The 20,329-nt window shown below is 42.6% G+C and overlaps 4 protein-coding genes across 4 annotated transcripts; 3 read left to right on the plus strand and 1 right to left on the minus strand.

Annotated features, from left to right (window-relative positions):
• Positions 1–993, plus strand: LOC6524623 (larval cuticle protein 16/17). The gene is made up of 2 exons (XM_002100444.3): positions 1–414; positions 685–993. The coding sequence occupies exons 1-2, from the start codon at positions 102–104 to the stop codon at positions 882–884; spliced, it is 513 nt and encodes a 170-aa protein (XP_002100480.1). The 5' UTR covers positions 1–101; the 3' UTR covers positions 885–993.
• Positions 994–9,264: 8,271 nt separating this feature from the next.
• On the minus strand, positions 9,265–10,712 carry LOC6524624 (ras guanine nucleotide exchange factor G). The gene is made up of 3 exons (XM_002100445.3): positions 9,748–10,712; positions 9,440–9,612; positions 9,265–9,338 (listed from the first exon to the last, which is right to left on the minus strand). Exons 1-3 carry the CDS (start codon positions 10,641–10,643, stop codon positions 9,265–9,267), a joined length of 1,143 nt encoding a protein of 380 aa, XP_002100481.2. The 5' UTR covers positions 10,644–10,712.
• A 1,674-nt stretch (positions 10,713–12,386) lies between these two features.
• LOC6524625 lies at positions 12,387–14,480 on the plus strand. The gene is made up of 2 exons (XM_002100446.3): positions 12,387–13,047; positions 13,161–14,480. The coding sequence occupies exons 1-2, from the start codon at positions 12,745–12,747 to the stop codon at positions 13,953–13,955; spliced, it is 1,098 nt and encodes a 365-aa protein (XP_002100482.2). The 5' UTR covers positions 12,387–12,744; the 3' UTR covers positions 13,956–14,480.
• Positions 14,481–17,852: 3,372 nt separating this feature from the next.
• Positions 17,853–19,325, plus strand: LOC6524626. Its single transcript, XM_002100447.4, has 2 exons — positions 17,853–18,002; positions 18,289–19,325. The coding sequence occupies exons 1-2, from the start codon at positions 17,996–17,998 to the stop codon at positions 19,137–19,139; spliced, it is 858 nt and encodes a 285-aa protein (XP_002100483.1). The 5' UTR covers positions 17,853–17,995; the 3' UTR covers positions 19,140–19,325.
• Positions 19,326–20,329: the final 1,004 nt, after the last annotated feature.

A 20,329-nucleotide genomic window follows, 5' to 3' on the forward strand; every position in this document is an offset into this window, starting at 1 on the left:
CTATATCACAATATAGATCACATCTATATCACATCTACATCACAACCATATCACATCCACATCACATTCACATCTCCAGATACGCACTATCCCGAGTAAAAATGGCCACTTCCGGTTCGATCCTGGTCGCCATCTTCCTGCTGAGCGCCACCCTCATTTCCGGCCAGCAGATCAAAGAGACCGCGCCCACAGCGCGATTACTGGATCGCTTCGATAACCGATACCCCGACGGAAGCTACGAGTATCGCTTCGAATTGGACGACGGTACAGCTCGCTATGAACGCGGCTATTTCGCGAAGATCAACGATGTGAAGACCCTAATGGTCGTGGGCTACTACGCCTATCGGATGACCGACGGGCGTTACATCACCGTGTTCTACAATGCCGATCAATTTGGCTATCGGCAGAATCAGTGTAAGTTTTTGGTAGTAAAAACTTAATAGTATTTGATATCCTGTAGATCATCTTTCAATCACATATTTACTATCTCCATATATACTAACCAAATGATCGCAAGAGTGATGGTTATTTATTGAACGCAAGTGAAATGATTAATGTAAACGAGCCAAGCATTATCGCAACTCTTTCGGCGAAAATTAATAAGACACGCAAACACCCATCGATTACGTTCACTCCACTCGAATCTGGTTTATATTAAATTATATTATTTTGTTCCGCCCACAGCGATCACGCCGCAGGAATATCCCAATCTGCCGCGCTCCATCGAGGTGCCCATGGTCAGCGAGGCATCTGCGGCATCGGCGGCATCCTCGACATCCGATGGCATCTCCAGTTCCCAAGCCAGGCTGGAGGCCCATGGTAACCCCGCCATGACGACGACCACGCCCCGGGGGGCGGGCACAAATCGCAGGGGCCGCTACTGAGAGTCCGTAATTGCCCACCATGCCCACCATTATTATTATTATGGCTCCTTGCATCGTTTTCCTTTACATATATGTTTACTTCTTGTCTTTCCTTTTTTTTTTTTTTTTGCCCCCAACTACTACGTATTATATTATTATGAATTTAATTTTTTTCGACATTTTTTATTGTGCTCAATGAAATGGGATTAAAAAATAATAAAAATTTATTAAGGCAAAGCAGCGCAAAAATTATGAATTTATTATCGAAGATGTTTCCGAAGTTGTTTGTAGCCTTTCAGCCTCTTTTCGGTGTTCGTTGCGAAGATTTCGCGATTTTTCGAAAGTCGCCGGCAATTTGGCAATAAATTTACCACAAAGCGTTTCGGGCAATAAAACATACAAGTGCAGGGCAGCCCCCCGCCCCCTCCCCTGGTGTATATATATATATATATATATACTTTGGATATCTGGCCATATTTTTGCATATTTAACACATTTTTGGCGAGGTTCTCGGGCCGAGGGCAATTAAGAAACGAAAACGAAACCAAACAAGAAAATATCCAGTGCACAGGGAAAAAAACAGTGCACTCTTAAAAAAATACTGGACTAAATAATGAATTACTGCCTTTATTGCAAACATCAAGGATATTTTATGAACTAGAATACTATCATTGATATATAGTTATATATTTAAAATGAGATACAAATCAAGAAATATACATCGCTGGAAGTGCACGATTTTGTGCTCAGTGCAGGAACGATTTGAAACGAAATGGAATGGAATCTCCGATTTCGATTCCCAGCTCTCGAGTGTGCGAAGGTTCATCATAAATTTATTAAGTGCCGACAGGATACCTGGGAAACGAGTTCAACGCTCGGCTGACTTGCGTACTGAATTCAGCTGGCACCTTCTTTTTTTCCGCCTTTTTTTTGTTGGCTGTGGGCCGACTATTAAGCCATAAAACATAAAAGGCCGTAAAAAATCATCTTGAGATCGGATTGCAATGTACCAGCTTAATTGCTGGGCACCTTCAACAAAAAAAAATTAATAATAATAAAGCATGATTTGTATGCTCGTAAAATTGAAATTGATTTCAAATCAGATTAAGCCAAGTAACACCAAGTGTTGCATAAGAATAATGAATGATTGAGTAACTGGCTGAAGGAAATCAAAGAGAACACGAAAATTAAAGGACTTAAATCGCAGAATATTTTGCTAATCAAAGCAAACAAAAATAAATTGGATTAAAAAGGAAATTGCAGAAGCGCTAGCTTTTGGCTGCAATGAAAGCAATACTTGCTTCGCTGCTTTTGCTAAGCCGAAGAAAAGGCGATGGAAAGTGGCAGTCAAGGTGGGTTGGAAAAGCGGGTGGAAAAGCGGGTGAAAAGCGGGTGGAAAAGCGGGTGGCAGGTGGTGGCTCCTCGTGGCCTTCGACACTTGACTCGATGGCTTGCCACTGTGCCCACTGTTGAGGAGCTCAGCTCCCAGCGACCGACCTCAAGATAAAGCCAAAGAAAAAGCCACGAAACTTGCGAAAATAAAAATGAGGAAAAAGGATGAAAATGGTGGGTTGGCTTGGCAAATAGCTAGATGCTCTTGGCCAGCCAATCTATTTACAAACATTTTATAAAAATTAACTCTGCCGGCGTTATGCGTAATTGGAATGCAACGGATTTGCCGACACCGGCATTTCGTTATAATTTATTTTAGTTTATTTTGCTGCAAGCACACTAGAACTATTTACACTCCATCCTGATTGAATGCCATGGTAGTTGAGCATTTTTGAGATCCACAAAAGGCAGGTGCTTAAAGCCAGTTGGTTTATTTAAAGAAAAAATGTATAGTTTACTGAATGTGCACAATTTAAATACATGTAGCCTGAAGCAAAGTTTATTTGAAATCATCAGTAATTAGAGTCTCTGCTCCTCAGCTTCAGTTAAGTATTGTAGTACTCGTATATAACGAAAAAAAAATAAAAAAACACAATAAAAGCAGCTTTGGCGAAGTACTTAAAGTGACTTTGCAGCGCAACACGAAACGGCAATCCCCTTCGAAATCCCCTCCAGAACTAAGGCTTTCCCGCTTTCCCGATTTCCCGCTTTTCTTGCTTTTCCACTTTCCGGACTCTTCCTGCACGACGAACACATGTAGCTGCGCGGAGTCGTTAAAATTATCAATGAAACTTTACAAATCTTGGTCGGGGAAAAAAGCCGGCAAAAATGGATTGATGGCGAGGGGCAATGGAATGGAAAATAAGAAAGGACTAAAGCCAAATGTACAAGGGAAAAAGTTAAGTTGCAACTTTGTTAACTTTGACGCTTATTAAAGCGATGAACAATCCAGCAACTAAGTTAAAAAGGGCGGAAGGACTCGATTAAAGGGAAACCCTTGAAACAATTTCCCATGCCCATGGCCATCAGTTCAATGTCAATGCCAAAAAAACCCATTCTAGTTTTACCATTAAATTCACATCACATTGCCGCATCGCAAATGCCGGGCCCAAAAAATATATAAATATTTTCCTGGCTGTGCTAAAATATAATCAAAAGGCAATAAATATTGCAAATGTGACAAAGCAGGCAAAGTTTAACTAGGACATGCGCCGCCCCCTTTTTTCCACGCCCATTTGCCCAGGAAACGGCTACAAAATGTTTACATGCTGCGGTAACAGCAACAAACAGTAAAAAAAAAGCCAAAAAAAAACGAAATAAGCGAAAAAAAATGAAAAACAGCGAAAATAGCGATGTAAAAAAATAAGTAAGCCAAAACCAAAGGACGAAGAATAAACAGAGGTGGAAAGGACACAAAAAATGAGCAAGGACCAAAATTAACTTAGCCTGACCATAGAGTAAAACACCCTAAAACGAAGCCGCATTGAGTAGTTACGAAAGTAAAAATCAAACAAAAAAGATTTTATAATTTTTATTAATGACAAAACTTGACTTTTTCCTAGTTAATAAAAGATTGTTTCAAGTACAGGTATTAATATTCTATATTCTATATTGATTTATTCCATATGCACTTCATATTCTTTAATGCTATTTAGGATTTCTTAGTGTCGTAATGTTTTAAGTAATTAAAAAATTAATTTTTTCACTAGCTGCTTAAAGCTAACAGCGAATGTAGGCTACCCCTTGGAAGGGTAGCCGAAAAAAGGGATAAGCATTGTGGCACCACCGTTGAGGGGGTGGGTGGGGGTGTGCAAAGGGTATGGCGAAAAAAATGAAATATAAAATGCAAAAATGGCTTTTAAGCAGCGAATGTCGCGGGGTGCCACCCCCCAAGGGACGCAGGTGTGTACGTGTGTGTGTGTGTATGTGTGTGTGTGTGGGTGGGCAGGATGTGGATGTGGATGTGTATGTGGCAAAAGGACATTGCTGTTGTTTGCCGGTGGATGCCGTGTTCCATCTGATGTGTGCAGTTCATCAGCGACCGCAGCAAAAGGCTGCAAGATCCTGCATACACACAAAAAAAACAAAACAAAAAAAAATTAAATGAAATGAAAAATGAAAAATGACAGCGGACACAGGACACCGCATCCTGGCAGTTAGCCATCACAAAAGGGGGAAATGAAATTATTATAGGGCTGGCTTAGCGCAGTCAAATGAACCAGAAAATGGTTCATTAAAAACGAGAACTGAAGCTGCACACACACACAACACACACACACACACACATGGGTGGGGATGGAGCTTGGTGGTGAGGGGGGAACACTTGGTGGAGCCAGCTAAACTGCAGCCCTGAGTCAATTATGAAGTGCAAGCTAATTGCATTCCTTCGCTGGATTTTGTTTGCCGCTCTAATGGAATTGCCAGGCACAAGTTGTCCCAAAGATCCTGTCTAACTAACTGCTTTACTCCTAACTAACTGCTTTACTCCTAACTAACTCCTTTACCACCACCAACACAGCTCCTTTGTTTATGCAAGCGGAAATTCATTATTTTAGCATGCACGCCGCAAATTATGCTATGAACTCTCGTGCACCTTCCCTTTGAATTTGCACAAATTTCGCGGATATTTTTTGCATTTGTTTTGCTGCTTTTGCTGCAAGTGGAATTACTATATTGGAAGCGGATTAAATTCATCTGGCATTGCGGCCAAATTTCTGCCAGAGAATTAACATTCCAAATTGAATTGGGTCTCAGCAATTTATGTGGAAATGCTCGTATATATGAGGAATTTTTGACTATCTGCTATCGGCTTCAAGTCACTCATTTAAAACACTCACTTTATTGCATTTTGTGTAAAACAAAAACATAAAAGAGGAAAACCATTTAAATGAGAAACATTTTTGCGTTATTTTTTATTCGCACAGGGATTGCTAATTAAATAATTAATGCGTGCACATCGATCGCTGCAAAAGCTGAAAGAAAAAAAGAGAATAACTAAATCAGCAAATAAGTGCGCTTATAAATATTTAAAAATTACCACAAATTGCCGCTCGTCAACTTCAATCAAGAGAGATACTCGATTCGAGCCACTTGTTTTGGCCATACATTAAGTGAAGTTCCACCAATTATTTTCGCTTTAGCCAGCCACAAAAAAATGTGCTTACCAGAAAATCGGGCTACAAGAGCAAAAACAAAAAAAAAAAAGAAAACAAAAAAAAAAGGACACAGGGAATTGTCAGCCGCACAACAACTGTGGATTTCATTTAAATTTTTAACGAAAATCCACTAAGAGCATTGCGAACGACGAGCGGAATTGCGACCAGGTTAGTTGTAGCATAATAATGCATAAAAAACATTTAACATTTCATTTATATGCGCTCTTTTGTTGCCCGCAAAAAGGCGTAATTTCTGTTATATTTTTTTTTTATTTATTTTGCTGCGCCTCTTTGGTTTTCAATGAACACGCGGCTATTTGTTAAATCAATGAATTCACTCGCTGGCCGAGGAGTAAGTAGTGGGGAAAGAAGGAGTCCTCTGGATTTCTGGAACTGAGTGCCCGACTCCGGAACACACTGGCCAATCCATGTTCCATGGCCATCCGCACACACACACACACACATTGATAAATTGATAAACGCATTACAAGATATTTTGCACATTTCATGGATTGTTCGCGCCAAAGAAGGCAGCACATATGTATGTATGTACATATGCTCGTATGTATGTTAAAATATGATATATATGTATGTTACATATGATATATATGTACACTATATGGCATAAAGTCAGCTCGTGTTAAAATCTGCTTTTATGATTAATTGCCGTGGCGCTGGGAAATAAACCACGACAACGAAGGCGACTTGCTGCATTTCAATTTGCATTTTCGTTGCATTTTCATTGCGTTTCGTTTCATTTCGTATCGTTTCGTATCGCTACGCAGCCATTTTCATTGCTCGACCACTTTTCCGGGCATTTTCCATTTGGCACATTCACACTTTTGCGGTTTCATTTCGCTGGGCACGAAGTAATTCGACATTCGGCATTCGGCTGATTTAAGCATGATCCTTGTGTAATCGCTCGTTAATTAATACTTGCACACATTGCACAAAGTTCACAAACATTGTAGCTATTAACTTCGAAAGGATATTTTGCATAATTAGTTTGCTTATCTACTTGTGCATTGCATAGGCATATTGGCTTATATAAATATTATAAAATATGTTTTATTACAGCTTAGCACCGAAACTTAATTGGTTTTCAATAGAACAGCTAATTGCTTTGTTTTTAGCATTATGTGTATTTCAGTTATTAGGTTTTTTCTTTCGGTGCTCCAGCACTCTGGTTTTTCCCCATTAAATCCCACTTGGCTCCACAATTCTGCCGCCTTCAAATTTGCTGTTCGTTTGGTTCTCATGGAAATTGGCGCGTTTATCTTGCATTATTTTGCGCACATTCGCTTCGCATAACTTTCGGCCTCTGTTTCTCTGGCTCAACTTGAACTCACTCCGCCTCGAATGCACTGAAAGAAAACTGAAAATTTAATATAATTATATTCACGTTAATATTTTTGTATACTTAAGTATGGAACACAAATATAGCAGTACAGCTTATCAGAGGCAGTAAATAAAACATTTATGCTAAGTTTTACACTAAGTTTCTCACACTACAAAATATATAAGTTTTGGTAAATTTCTTTAAATAGCTTCAATAATTTTGTATAAAAGACAGCTAGGTGTCACATACTTTGCCACGCTTCTAGCATACCCTTTCTACGGCCAGAGCAACGGAGATGAATACCTATAAATGGCGTCCATTAGTTGGTAATTAAAACGCCCATTTAAGCTCATTTCTTTCAGTGCTCCCGAGACTTTCGCCAGTGCTTCCGTTTCCTGCGAAAGGACGAAAGGACGAAAGGAGGAAAAAACGAAAAAACAAAAAGGACGAACGAACAAAGAGGACGAACAAACGAAAGTAGGAAGGAGCAAAAGCAAATGGACGAACTGCAACTGGCATTTTTGGCGTTCCCGGCACGCGCTCACTAATTTTATTCCTTAATAAAAACTACAGGCGCCTGCACAATGCGCTGGAGGGAGAAGGCGAATGCCGTTCCTGCACGTACCGATCGCCCCCTCTCTTTCCGTCCCCCGGGTGCAGCTATCTCGCTCATTGGCCCCATTGCATTGGGGGGAGTTTGAAGGGGGTTAGGGGGGATTGCTACCTTTGGCGAGGTGCGCTATCAAACTAGCAAGGTTCATTAAAGTGATAATTACAAAGGCCGTAAAAGGAAGGACTTTCGTACGTAAGACGACAGGCAACGGAAATACGAGCTGCAAGCTGAAAAATAAATCCAAAACATAAACACGACGAGGCGAGGAAAGCTCTGCTGAGGGGCTGGGAAAACCCAGGGGTGGGGGGGGGGGGAGGGGAAGTTACAGGGCAGTCCAGGAAAATGTAATACTTGCAAACCATGTTTCGAATTTATCACCTTGTATCCAGTTAAATATCTGGGTATATATCAGTAATATGCGGTGCAAAGTATTTAAACACAATGTGCACACACTGCAAACTATCTCTTAAACTTTTAAAAATAAAGCTATGAAAATGACAAATTCATGTGCAATTTAATTGCCAGACTCTGAGGCTTCCAAGGGGATAATCCATATTTATACTGTGCAAAATCATGGGAATCGGAGCAAACCGATAAAGTAAGGTCGGACATGAATTTAAATAATCACAAGGCAAGACCCCAAAAAAAAGGAAAAAACAAAAAAAAAAAGGACTTTGCACAGCTGCCAACAGGCTGACGCCCAAGGACCAAGAAAACTTTGCGGCATAAACAACAAGCAGGGAAAATGCGGGTGGGGGGGTGGTGAACGAGTGGAAAATCGAGGGAAAGAAAAGCCATAAACTACAATTGAAAGAAACAACAAAGACATTGCCAGCAGCTATAGCAGCAACAGCAGAAGGCAAGAAGTAAATAAATAAATAAATAAATACATACATATGTATGCAAAAATGGCAAAAGGATTGGGCAAAAGTGAAATACTTTGATATGCATCTAAATGGCATCATCAGCATCATCCTTGCCCATCCCGCCCTTCACCCTCGACTGCCCACGGGTTTTTTAAGTGAGAAAACAGCGTGCACACAGAGAATAATGTATAATGTGTAATTCATTATCCAATCTCAATAAAATCTAGATTAAAAAGGAATTGAATGCTTAAACTGTATCGTATCGATATAATATAGAACTACGAACTATGAACATACGTAAATTTAAATAGCAGGAATATTATTTGATATATCCACACCCTATTTCTCCCAGTGCAGCAGCCTGGCTGAACAGCAGCCACCGAAGATGGCAATCAGTGGCACTGCGATTGAGAAAGCAACAGCAAATAGAATAGAAATCAGGCAACACAACATCAACATTCAGTGTTTGCAAAATCGGGTGAAATAAAAATAGTAGAAAAACAAAATGCGAACAGATCAGACCTCAGACCTCTGCCAATGCTGGATGCAAACCAAAAAAAAAAAAACAAAAAAATAAACCTAAAAAATATATATTTATTTGCAACACCAAGTGCGACAAGCAAACAAAATACAACAAAAATACAGCAAATCATTTTGTGGGCTCAACATTTTATTTCGCCGACAAAGTGAACATTGGTGCGGGAAATTATTATAAATAAATACTTGTGCATTTCACAAATCGAAAACAGCAGAAATCGAAAACAAGTAACTCACAAAAATGAGCAAAGATGCAAAAATCTCCTCGCATATATTCCGTGTTTAATACGTTCAAGGGTATTGTTTAATAATATATTAATATCAGCAGCAAAAAACTAAATGAAAATACCACAAGTTTTCTTTACAATTTATTCCCAAACTCTGCCGCTAAAATAAGTTATAAAAAAAATGTAAAAAAAAAAAGGAAATATATATATATATGTAGATTTATTGCGGTGGAACCACTGTGCCGCCAGCTGGAAATCCTGCCCAGGCTCATTCACATATTGGTCGCTTTTGTGGCTTTGTAATGCAAATGTTTGGGCAACCCTGGCTGCTGATAGTGCAGCTCGACTGTTGAGGGGAAAATAGAAAATGGAAAATGTAAAATGGAAAATGGAAAATAGAGAATGGAATATACAAGCAGCATTGATGGCAACTCTGGACACACTCACTTCTATACACATTGTAGCCCCGCTCGTCGGCAATGTAGTACTGCGTCTGGATTTGATTCCTGGGTCCCGGAATGGGCACCGCATTGTAGCCCTCCTGCACGTTGATCAGCCGGTCGGCCACTCGCTTGGTGTACAGCTTCTTGTAGTTCACCAGGCCGTTGCTCATCACCAATCTGGGATATGGTATTATAGGTATTATTTCATATTTAAAGCAATATATTTAAAATATACTAATGTTTAGTTTCAGCTTGCGCATTGTTGGTACATTTGTTTCGCAAATTATGCTTAATTAATCGTAATCAACTCACTTGTACTCCTCGGTGCCGTTGGGGTGTACAACGTGATAGTTTTCCACAACATAGATGGGCGTGGGAGTGGGCGTGCCCGTGGGATGACTGCTGCTTGTTGGTCGAAGGGTCGTCGTCGTCGTCGTCGTCGTCGTGGTTGTTGGTGTTGGTGTTGGTGGCACTTCGTCGAAGAAATAATCAAGATTCTCCTCTTCAAAGTCCATTTGCGGAAATACAACCAATTGATCCTCGTACAATGGCCACACTTGCTCAATAGGTGTCCCAATTTGGTTGGGCTTGGTGGTTGTGGTGCTCGTCGTGCTACTCGTACTGCTGCTGGTGCCTCTAGTGGTCCTTGCTGTTGTTGTTGTGGTGCTGGTGGTGGTGGCCAGCGGCGGACTAAAGTCATCACCATCCTCGATGTCACTGGGCCAAACAACCAATTGTAATTCATAGATGGGCTGGCTGTCCGGGGACTTCAAGTGGCGTGGCCGCCAGGCGTCCGGATTTGCTTCTGGCAACTCCTCCATCGGCTTATTACCACTGTCGGTGGCCAACCACGCCCCCTCCCTCGCCGTCAACGCCCCCTCATTGTGGCAGCCTAACGAGTCCATTGTCGCCGCATCGAAAGTCAATTTGCAGTCGATGCGTTGGCCATCCACTTGAGCAGCAGTGGCCTCCGTCTCCGATTCCAGATGCTGCTGCTGCATCTCCGCATGCGGGTCATAGTCGTTGGTGGTGGCAATGGTGGTGGTGTCCGGATCCGAATCCGAAACCGAATCCAAATCCGAAACCGAATCCGAATCGAAGTGCGGAGCTGTAACTATGCCGGCCTGCAGCAAAGGGATTAGTGTGGCCGCCAGCAGCAGCAGCAGCTGCAGGAGCACCAACTCCGGCCGGATTCTGTTTGATGACATGTCTGCGGGCGCTTTTCCTTGCCTTTTGCACGCTGCCAACGGCTCCGGACTTGTATTTATACGAATCAAAGGCACAGCTGTATTCAAGTTGACTGAATCATCATCATCATCTGCATTATCATCATCATCAGTATCATCAGCAGCACTCTAGACATCGGGCATATATATATATATATATATATACATTTTACATGCACAATACCGTTATGCGGCAGAACGGCAAATAAGCTGGCTTTGAAACGACGACCACTTTGGAGAAGGGCCCACAATAAGCAGTCAAAGCGGGCTTTTAACCCGTGAATCGAATCATGTTGTACACAATAATCTGCCACCTAAGCGATGGCTTAAAGTACGAATTCAATAATGCGACTTTATTGAATACTTTCAACGCATATTGCTCATACGCAGTGTGTGCCTTTATTTCAAAAGGCTACGTTTTATAGCAGAATGATTTTAAAACAGAGAATTTTACACAGCATTTGTTAGATTTATAGATGCTAAGCAAGAGCTCTTACCAATCAGCAGCATTTATGGTTTATAGTCAGCGATGTATATTACGCATACGCAGCGCTGCCTTCCGTTTGTAAAACTAATACCTAGAATGTTGTGTACACTTACCATCGCACTCGGCAGCCAGGGGTTAAAATGCATCACTATACGATGATCATGTGAAACCGAAAGATGATGAAAATCGCTAAAGGAATATACGTACAGTACATATGTACATACATATGTACATTTGAATGAAGAGGAGCTCAGGCGCAGGATTGTAAAAGTCTTTATAATCGCCACATTGTGTGTGAGCTCGTAAATGTGCTAATGGGTATTTGGTTCGTAATTTGTTTGCTCCAGAGGTGATCGAAGTTCATTGGCTTAGTTATTTATAATTTATTTTTATTTAGAACTTGTGCTTCATGCACATTTTAATTGAACGTAATCGTAAGTTGCTCCGCTTTAAGTGTTATTTTAGTATGACTTTCTAGGTTTTTTGTTCTCCATTTCGCTTGGTTTTAGCTTTGTGTCATATGAGTTGTTTAACGTTTTAAAGTATTATTTTTAGGGCTTGCTTCTCGGGGCAAACCGGTTAAAGTTTTGAATCATTTTGGCTGCTTATTTGGATCATAATTCTGGTTTTCCGGTTTTTTGTTTTTTTTTTTTCGTATTTTCTGCATTGCTGTTTTGCGCTGTTTTCAAGGACAGGCAGCTTGATAATTTAATTCAATTTCTATTTAATTGAACCAAAGGCGTCTTTAATGTGCAATTTATCAAAAACTTTTTGATTTATGAGTCCGCAACAGCAAGCGGCTGTCCAGCAACTTGTTCATTTCACTCCACTTCTTTCTTAGTTTCCTTTTTCCTTTGCATTCGGGAAAATTTCAAATCTTACCCGAAATTTCCATGCAAACGAAACATTTTCCACCAGCCACCCCACAACATTTTGCGTTTCCTTTTCATTTTCCTCCCGTTTCGTTGGCACAAATTTAATTTGATTTGATTTTGGCCTCTGGACATGGCAAGCCCAAGGCAATTTGTCAAAAAGCCATATAGCTACTGTATATTTTTATGTACGCACTTATTTAATGACATTTTCTTTTTTTTTAAATTTTCGAAAAATTCCAAATTATAATATGCCTTAAAATGTATGAGGTAAATGTGGCAATAATTATGTGCAAGTGCTGTGCCATTTATGGAGTAATAATATGTTGGGCAAATATTTCTAGTTTAGGCTCATACTTTGGAATTAATTTGGGCAAAATTGGCAAACAATTGGTAAGCAATTTGTTTGAGTTTGCTTGGTAAATTAATTGCACAAGTTTGCAAAATTAATGGACACCTGCAGATTCCCAAAGTGCCAATAGCTGCATGTGTTTGTTTGTATGCATGTCTATATTAATATTGAATTTAAATCCCATAAGCTTGCAAACGAAGATGCTGTAACTTTGCCAGGAATATATAAATAAGTATATGGCCGCTATTAAATGCTGTCCCACATTTTGTGTGTGCAAAAGCCAGTTTCTTTTCATTATTAAAAAACCATTTTGATTCTTGGCAAATCTGGTTCCATTAACCGCGGCCCAAAATATCATTTCATATCGCGCATATGACCACAAAAATCATATATAAGAAGTGGCCAGCCTGCTCAAAGCCACATCAAAGCGACTCACAGCTCAGTCTGGATAAGCAACAATCCTTATTGAATAAAATTGAAAAATATTTGAATACTCTAACAAACATGGCCAACACGCTCAGTTTTGCCATCCTCCTGGCTGCCATTTCCATTGCACTGGCCTTAAGCACAACAACTACAGCAAGTACACGGCAGCCAGTGCCCACTGTCACTGAAAAGTCCGTGGAAAAGGACGAGGCCATGGAGTCCTTGGAACGCCGTGACAAGCGCCAACTGGTACGTGATTGAATTGGTTTAAATCTCAGATTTGTAGTAAATTTGTTTCTAATATAGTAGTTAGTAATAATAGTAATAATTATAGTAAAAATATACCTAAATGCATTCCACAGACTGCCAATGGTGGCCAGAGCAGCCTGGCTGGTTCCACTGGCAACTATCCCGTTTTCTTCGACGGCCTGAATGTGAATCCCCCGCTGCAGCAACTGCCGCCCCTGCAGCAACTACCCCCCCTGCAGCAACTGCCCCCCCTGCAGCAACTGCAGCCCCTGCAGCCGATCACCGTGGTGACGCCTGTGGCCTCCAGTTCGAATGCCCAGAGCCAGCAGCCGCAATCCGGCTGGCTGCCGCAATTTGGCCAGAATCTGCCGCTCATTGGCACTTGGGTCGGTGGCCTGCCCAATTTGATCAACGGCCTGGGACTCGGTTCGCTGAACGGCGGCTTCGGCACTCTGGGTGGCTTGAATCTGGGCAACCTGGGACTGGGTGCAGTGGCGCCGGTGGCTTCGTTGCCTGGACAACTGGTCGGCTCGTCGCCCAATCCACAGACGACTTGTCCGCTCACCCAGAAGCTCAACTGCCGCTGCGAGCCGCTCATACAGCTGCCGGGTCTGAAGCCCAGTACCAATCCGCTGAGGACGCAGCTGGTGCAGATCCTGCGACAGAATGCGCGCAAGAACGACGATGGTTCGCAGGAGGTGCGCGTAGTGCTGAGCACTGGTCATGTGATCTACCAGCGGACGAGCAAGGAGCGCGGCCAGAATGGCTATCTGGCCATGAGGATCCAGTCGGGCAGGTACTTCACCATCTACTACAGTGTCAACGAGAAGGAGTACACGGTGCGTGCGGATGTTAAGGACACGCCACCCAGCTCCGATTTCGAGGACGAGCTTAATGGTCAGCTCTAGAAGTTGGCCAAGAACTTGCAACTTTTTTTTTCATATCTTTAACTATCCTTAAACCTTAAACAATGGATTTACTCAAATTAAAAGTGTGTGTTTCAAACATACTATTTAAATGAACATTTCCTGGCAAAAGTGTAACAAGTCTTGAATATCTCTAAGTTTGCACTACAAATTTGTAGCCAGTCTCATCAAAAAGCACTTAAATATGGCCACATATGTTGAGCGCAGCCAATTTGAAGCCCGAACCCCGAAATTCAACGTAAACTCTATTAATCCCTTTTTTATTCGCAACTTTTTTTCGAACTTCTTTGCTACAACTACAAACTAGCTGCGCAAGAAATAAACAACAATGAAACACATTTCAGACGATTGCTCCTGGGGGACAAAAAGTTTAGCTACAAAGACAAATATTCATGGGGGTGCGGCAATAAACTAGCTTTCATTGCCCCAAATGTTGTTAAAGGGTTAACAAGAAGCCCTGCTCCTTGGCTCAACCAATTTCCAAAGGAAACAACTTCCCTAATTACTCAAGCCACTCGAAAAATAAATAGATAAATAAATAAATATCTATACAAATTATAGTTTGTAGTATTACCACTTTTCATTTTCAGCATTAAATGGAAATTATTCAAGTACTTAATTATATGAAATTAATATGCTATAGTTTTGTTTATTTATCAGTTGCTGTGAGCTGCCACCAGTTGAGTCTTAGGTATATGGAAAAGCCGAGGGAAAGCGGCCAGCCAGCAAACAAAGAGCCAATGGGGAAATGGGCAAATGGAAATCAAGCTGTAAAATGCCATATCCGTGCCCCTCGATTTTCCACTTCCTCGCTTTTCCGCACTCCACTTTTCCCGACTTCACCACCCCGTCAAGTTGTGCCCAGAAGTTTCGCAATGAGCCTGGAAATGGAAACTGCCGGGGATATTCCCGGAAAAGCCAAGTCGAGTGGCGGAGGGGGAGGGGGAGGGGGAGGTGGGTCAGGGTGGTGCATAATTAAAAGTTCCCTTTTGTGCCGAGATTGGTGGATCCTACGCCATGGCAGCTGCACTTTGATCCCATCGAGCTGTGATTAGTCAGTGCAACAGCAGGCGTACTCAAATATACCGAAATAGTCTTTCCAAAAACGCACAGGTTAACCTGGGGTTTAATATTAACTGAAGGTTAAGCTGTGCGAAACAAAAGGTTACAATTGCAGTTGTTACGATAATATTTTAAGCTACATTGGTTTCGAAAGAATGCCGAAGTTCAATTGCGTGATTCTCGATTATGGTATCTGGTTTTAGGATGCTGAAAGCGCTTTTGGTAAACAATTTACACAGTTGCTGGATCAAAAGTTGCATTCGGGGGGGAGGTTTCTAACAGGGGCGTGGCAGGGAGGAGGCTTTTAACAGGGGGCGTGGCAGGGGACGTGGTTGGTAATGAAACCGCAATGCTCGGTGCACACGAAACTTTTCACAAATCATAAATGGTCCCGGGACACACACACACACACACACACACATTGTACACACTTTTAGTTTAGCCAGACTACCCAGCTTTTAAGCCAAACATTTCCCCTTTTTAAAATGCCCCAAAGGGGGGCGGGGAGGGGGGCTCATTGGTTATGCCAATTGCAAAAGTCCTGGGCAACAATTGAAATTGCCGGACTCGTTGATGAGACTTTAAGCTGTGGCTGCAGTCGAAACCCCGCCCCTAATTACATATTACCAGTTGACTGCCATTAAGTGCATCCCCAACTCACCCCTCACCCCTCACCCCTCACCCTTCTCTGTGAGCCCCCCTTTTAAAGCTGAACCTTTTAAAGTGCAGCCGGTAGAGGCATCATTAAATCCACTGAATGCTCCACATTTTGGCTTCGGTTTAGCTTTGCACAGTTGATGTTGCCAGTGTTGCGTGGGCGTGGCCCAGGGCGATTCTGGCTGGGAGCTCTATAAGCGATGGCGCCCACTAGCTGGTATAGTGGAGCAGCGGCGGCGGAGGCGCAACTCAAACCCAAAGCCAAACCCAGAGCCAAAGCCAAAGCCAAAGCCAAAGCGAGGCCAGACCAGTGGTAACCGCAGACCAACGTGAGTGACCGGCGACGACTAGACAGTGCGAGTGCATGCATACATGCATCTGAATCTGAATCTGAATCTGAATCTGAATCTGAATCTGACCCACGGCAATGGCCCCTGAAGTCAAGATGCACCTAGCCCGAAGACACCCCCTGCTACCCTGCGCCCCTGGCTACCCTCGAAAAACTGCCGCATTGTGTGGCCAGAAAGCGATATGGGATATGGGATATTGGATATGGGATATGGGATATGGGATATGGGATATCGGATATTGGATATGGGATATGGGATCTCCCATGGGATATCGGATATGTGATCTTCCATACGATATGATGGATGAATTCCTAATAAATCTTAGATTTAAGATAAATTACATATACTGAACTCTATGAAATGCGGCTTATTAACAAGCGGACCAAGCGCTTTGTTTAACTCCAGAAAATGGAATTAAATTGAATTGAAAAATTAAATATTTTTCAAAGTGTGGCAAGGACAAGCGAAGCGACCAGCAAAGGATAACCAGTGGTGAAGGACCCGTGGAGAACGGATGCGAATCGAGAGCGGAAAGCGTGACAGATAGATGGGTTGGGGCAGCAAGGGGTTAATGAAGGAGGGAATTTAGTTCGCGGTACTGTGGAAATGATTAAAATGTATTAGGCAAAACAAAGTTGGCCAAAACAGAAAAAACAGAAACAGGGTGCGAATAAAGGGGGCCAAAATGAGGTTAAAACGTTGCACAAAAGCAAATTCATTAGGCTCGCTGGCCAAAAAACACATTACTTTAGTACACAAGTATAACTATTATACAAAACCGAAACGAACAAAGTTGATTTAAAGTATGATAATCTGCAACAATTTTGCGTATTTGAAGACTGCTGCTTGTTTACCTAGTTTTAAGCCAGGTTATACTCATCGCCGGTTAATTGGTTTGCTTGAGTGAAGGGCGCGGAAAAGTGCAGGGAAATCGTGGGCAAACTTGGGAAAGCTTAATAATGACCCAAAACCCAATGGGGAATTCAGGAGGAGTCACTGTAAACAGGTGCAAACGTTGCACAGCAATTTCAGCAAGGGGTTGCTTAACTTTTGCGCCCAGTTTTCCACTTTTTCCTTGTTCAAATAGTTGTAAATGGGCGAAAATGTAAACAAAAAAACAAGAAACAAAAAAACAGTTGATCCACTTGAAAGGGAAAACAAGAGAAATCATTGAAAGGCAACAATGCTGCGAAAACAAAAGGAAAACAAACTGCAAAGCCAGCGACCACTAAATAAGTGGAGTGCGTGGACGAGTGGAAATGCGGAAAACTGGAAAAGCGAAAAAGTGGAAAAGCGGGCGAAAGAATGTCCAATGTGGCGAATAAATAAAGGATCAAGCGATTCCCCCATTCAAATTGGCGAATATTGGGCGGATAAATGGAGATACATGCACATCCGCGCGCGGCTGCAAGGAAACTCGAAAAGGTGGCTCTACAAAAAACAAGATAACTGGGTAACCGCGAGTTCTTTTTTTTTTCACTTACAAGCTATTGTTATCAGCACGTTGAAAAGGGGAATAAACTTTGCGTTTAACTACAACTGCATGGAACATGTGTATGTTATACAATGTTGGTCAGTTGGTCAGCCAATTACATTTTTTGACAACGCGCAAGATAAATTTATTATAAGCAATGATGAGTTATAAAAAAATGATAACAGAACTTTTGTTAATAGTTGTCCAAACATAAGTACCTATATGGGTTAATATAATAAACCCTTTAACTCTCCTGTTTGCTCGTTGTTAAGCCCCCATTTCTGCGAATTGGCCAATCGGTGGGGAATTCAACAAGAGTTTGGCAAGATCTGAGTCATTAAAGGTCGGGCTTCTTATCTCGGCATGTAGGTACATTCCCGATAAGCCCTATCAACGACATCGGGCGGAAACACTAAAAGACCATCAAATCGACCACTTTCTCAGTTGAAAGTCAGAGCTGCTGGAGAACGGACGAGAAAATGACAGGTAATTAGATGTCATAATTTGAGCAAATCGAAAATACAAAAATGATTTACTTTATAAGTACATTATGTGATGTAACCCAATCTGAATTGAGTTTTTCAATTGACACTTAAGTTCGCGAAACACAAACGTTAAAGCTGCGCTAGCTAATAAAATATTTATTTTGCTATTTGGCGTGGCTAAATGAACTAGTTTAATGTGTAGGCCACAAATTGAAAGAGTTTAGTATGCCATTCGGAGTGCTGTTAAATAATGGTTATATGTATTTCGTTTTTCTATTATCCCCCAGACCACAGATGGATGCACTTCAGCAACGGCGTCGTGCCGCCAAATGCCGTGGTGGCCGGTCACGATTCGGATGGCGACACCATCTACGTGGGACGCGCCTTCTTCTCCAACGACATGCTGCCGGCGAAGGTGATACCCAACAAGGGCAAGGCCTACGTGGCGTATGCGCGCGAGGAGCACGAGCTGGAGAACTACGAGGTGCTGTCCGGCTACAGCTACGAGTGGCTGCCGGCGGAGAATGGGGCTGTGCCGCCGAGCGCCGTCAAAGTGGGCAGGAATGTGGACGGCGAGTATTTGTATGCGGGCAGGGGCTATCATGCCGGTAGCCTAACCATGGGCAAGGTGCATCCCTCCCACGGCTGCCTGTACATCCCCTACGATTCCGATGAGGTGAAGATCTTTGCCTACGAGGTGCTTAGCCAGCCGGAACGCTGGATCGACACCACCGCCACAAATATCCCCGATGGCGCACTAATTGCTGGCCACGATTCCAACGGGGACACCATCTACGTGGGCCGTGTGTTCCGCAATGGCGATCTGCTGCCCGCCAAGGTGGTGCCTGCAAAGGGCAAAGCCTATGCCGCCTATGCCCAGGCGGAGCACGAGCTCACCGATGTCCAGGTGCTGACCGGATCCGGATTCCGCTGGGTCCCAGCCTCGCACGGCAATGTGGCGCCCGGTGCACTGTCCTCCGGCCCGAATGTCGACGGCGAGTCCCTGTACGTCGGCAGGGCCATCTACTGCGACAGCTTGAGTGTGGGCAAGATCCATCCATCGCACGGCTGCATCTACATTCCGTTCGGCGGCGAGGAGGTGCGCCTCGAGAACTACGAGGTTCTGGTGAGGATCTAGACGCGGCGAACAGCTATTTTTTTTTTTAATAAATCTATTTTTACACAAGAAGTATATAAAAAACAAAAATTGTAGTTTAAACAACTTGGTTGGACATTAAGCAGCGTAACTGATAAAATTTATGGTAATGCACTCAGTAATTCCCAGAAAAAAAAAAGTCCCCCATTCATAGAGTTGTCATGGAAATGTCGAGCTATTTCTTTTATATATGTGGGCTTAATGTTATCATATCGGTTATCAATTAACAACAATCAATTGATTAGCTGGCCATAAATTTGCGTCAACTTGTAGCATAATTAACCAGTTGCCTTCGCCCACTGACTTAACACAAAACACTGCATCGTAAAACTCAGCCAGATATCGCTGTTATCAGATAGTGTGTATATGCAGTCAATTCAATTCCTGCCGAGGAAAAAAAAAGTTATAGTTACCGAGACTCTCTGTAACTTTTCTTGTATATTAAAAAGTTGATTAAAAGTTTTCATAAAGTTTAAATCAATATATTTGTGGCGGTCGTAGGTTTTCATTTTATTGCTTATTTATGTGCGCACGTTGTAATCAATACAAGTTTTGAGCACTTGTTTTCCAACACAAAGTGCACTTTATTTTATAAGGAAATTGCTTAATAACTTTAAACTTTGCCCTGCACTAGCAATGGCGCCACCTATGAGATGATTATGTTTTGTGACACTGGCGCCACCTATTAGGGGATGACGAAAGCCTTAGCTTAGATTTTTCGCAATGGGACGCCACCTGTCGGTGAAAGCTGCGCCGGGTTCGTGTCTTGGCTTAAAAAAGGTGGAGTGCTTAGCTTGCAGTGTGACCGTTCGCGTGCAGCAGCAAAACACCGCGCCACACTACCGCGCCATGCAGATATTTTAGGCAATTGAAGCGACGCCGCAGTCGCCGCGCTGCTCTCCGCCGCTCTCGGTCACACTCTGCCACCAAACAGCAACGAAGTCGGTTGTCGTCGCGAAAAGTGCGAATCGAGTGCATTTATTTGCTGCAAACAGAAGCGAGAACACACGGTGACGTGACGAAAGTGGTGTCGAGTGACGAAGTGTGCGAGCGCGCTGCATTTGTTTACGATTTCGATTCCGACTCCACCACTGGCTGTGGGGCGGGGAAGAGGAAGAGCGAGCGGCGCGGCAAGAAACGAAAGAAGAAGAAGCAGCAGCAGGACACACGCA

Source organism: Drosophila yakuba, chromosome X, assembly GCF_016746365.2.
Source record: "Drosophila yakuba strain Tai18E2 chromosome X, Prin_Dyak_Tai18E2_2.1, whole genome shotgun sequence".
Classification (NCBI taxonomy): domain Eukaryota; kingdom Metazoa; phylum Arthropoda; class Insecta; order Diptera; family Drosophilidae; genus Drosophila; species Drosophila yakuba.

Bases quoted from the DNA above. Each gene is read 5' to 3' on its own strand.
- LOC6524623 (XM_002100444.3), top strand. From the start codon at position 102: ATGGCCACTTCCGGTTCGATCCTGGTCGCCATCTTCCTGCTGAGCGCC. The intron at 415-684 runs GTAAGTTTTTGG...TTCCGCCCACAG, and splicing joins TGGCTATCGGCAGAATCAGT to CGATCACGCCGCAGGAATAT.
- LOC6524625 (XM_002100446.3), top strand. From the start codon at position 12,745: ATGACCACAAAAATCATATATAAGAAGTGGCCAGCCTGCTCAAAGCCA. The intron at 13,048-13,160 runs GTACGTGATTGA...TGCATTCCACAG, and splicing joins GCCGTGACAAGCGCCAACTG to ACTGCCAATGGTGGCCAGAG.
- LOC6524624 (XM_002100445.3), bottom strand. From the start codon at position 10,643: ATGTCATCAAACAGAATCCGGCCGGAGTTGGTGCTCCTGCAGCTGCTG. The intron at 9,613-9,747 runs GTGAGTTGATTA...ACCATATCCCAG, and splicing joins AACGGCACCGAGGAGTACAA to ATTGGTGATGAGCAACGGCC. The intron at 9,339-9,439 runs GTGAGTGTGTCC...TCCCCTCAACAG, and splicing joins GGGCTACAATGTGTATAGAA to TCGAGCTGCACTATCAGCAG.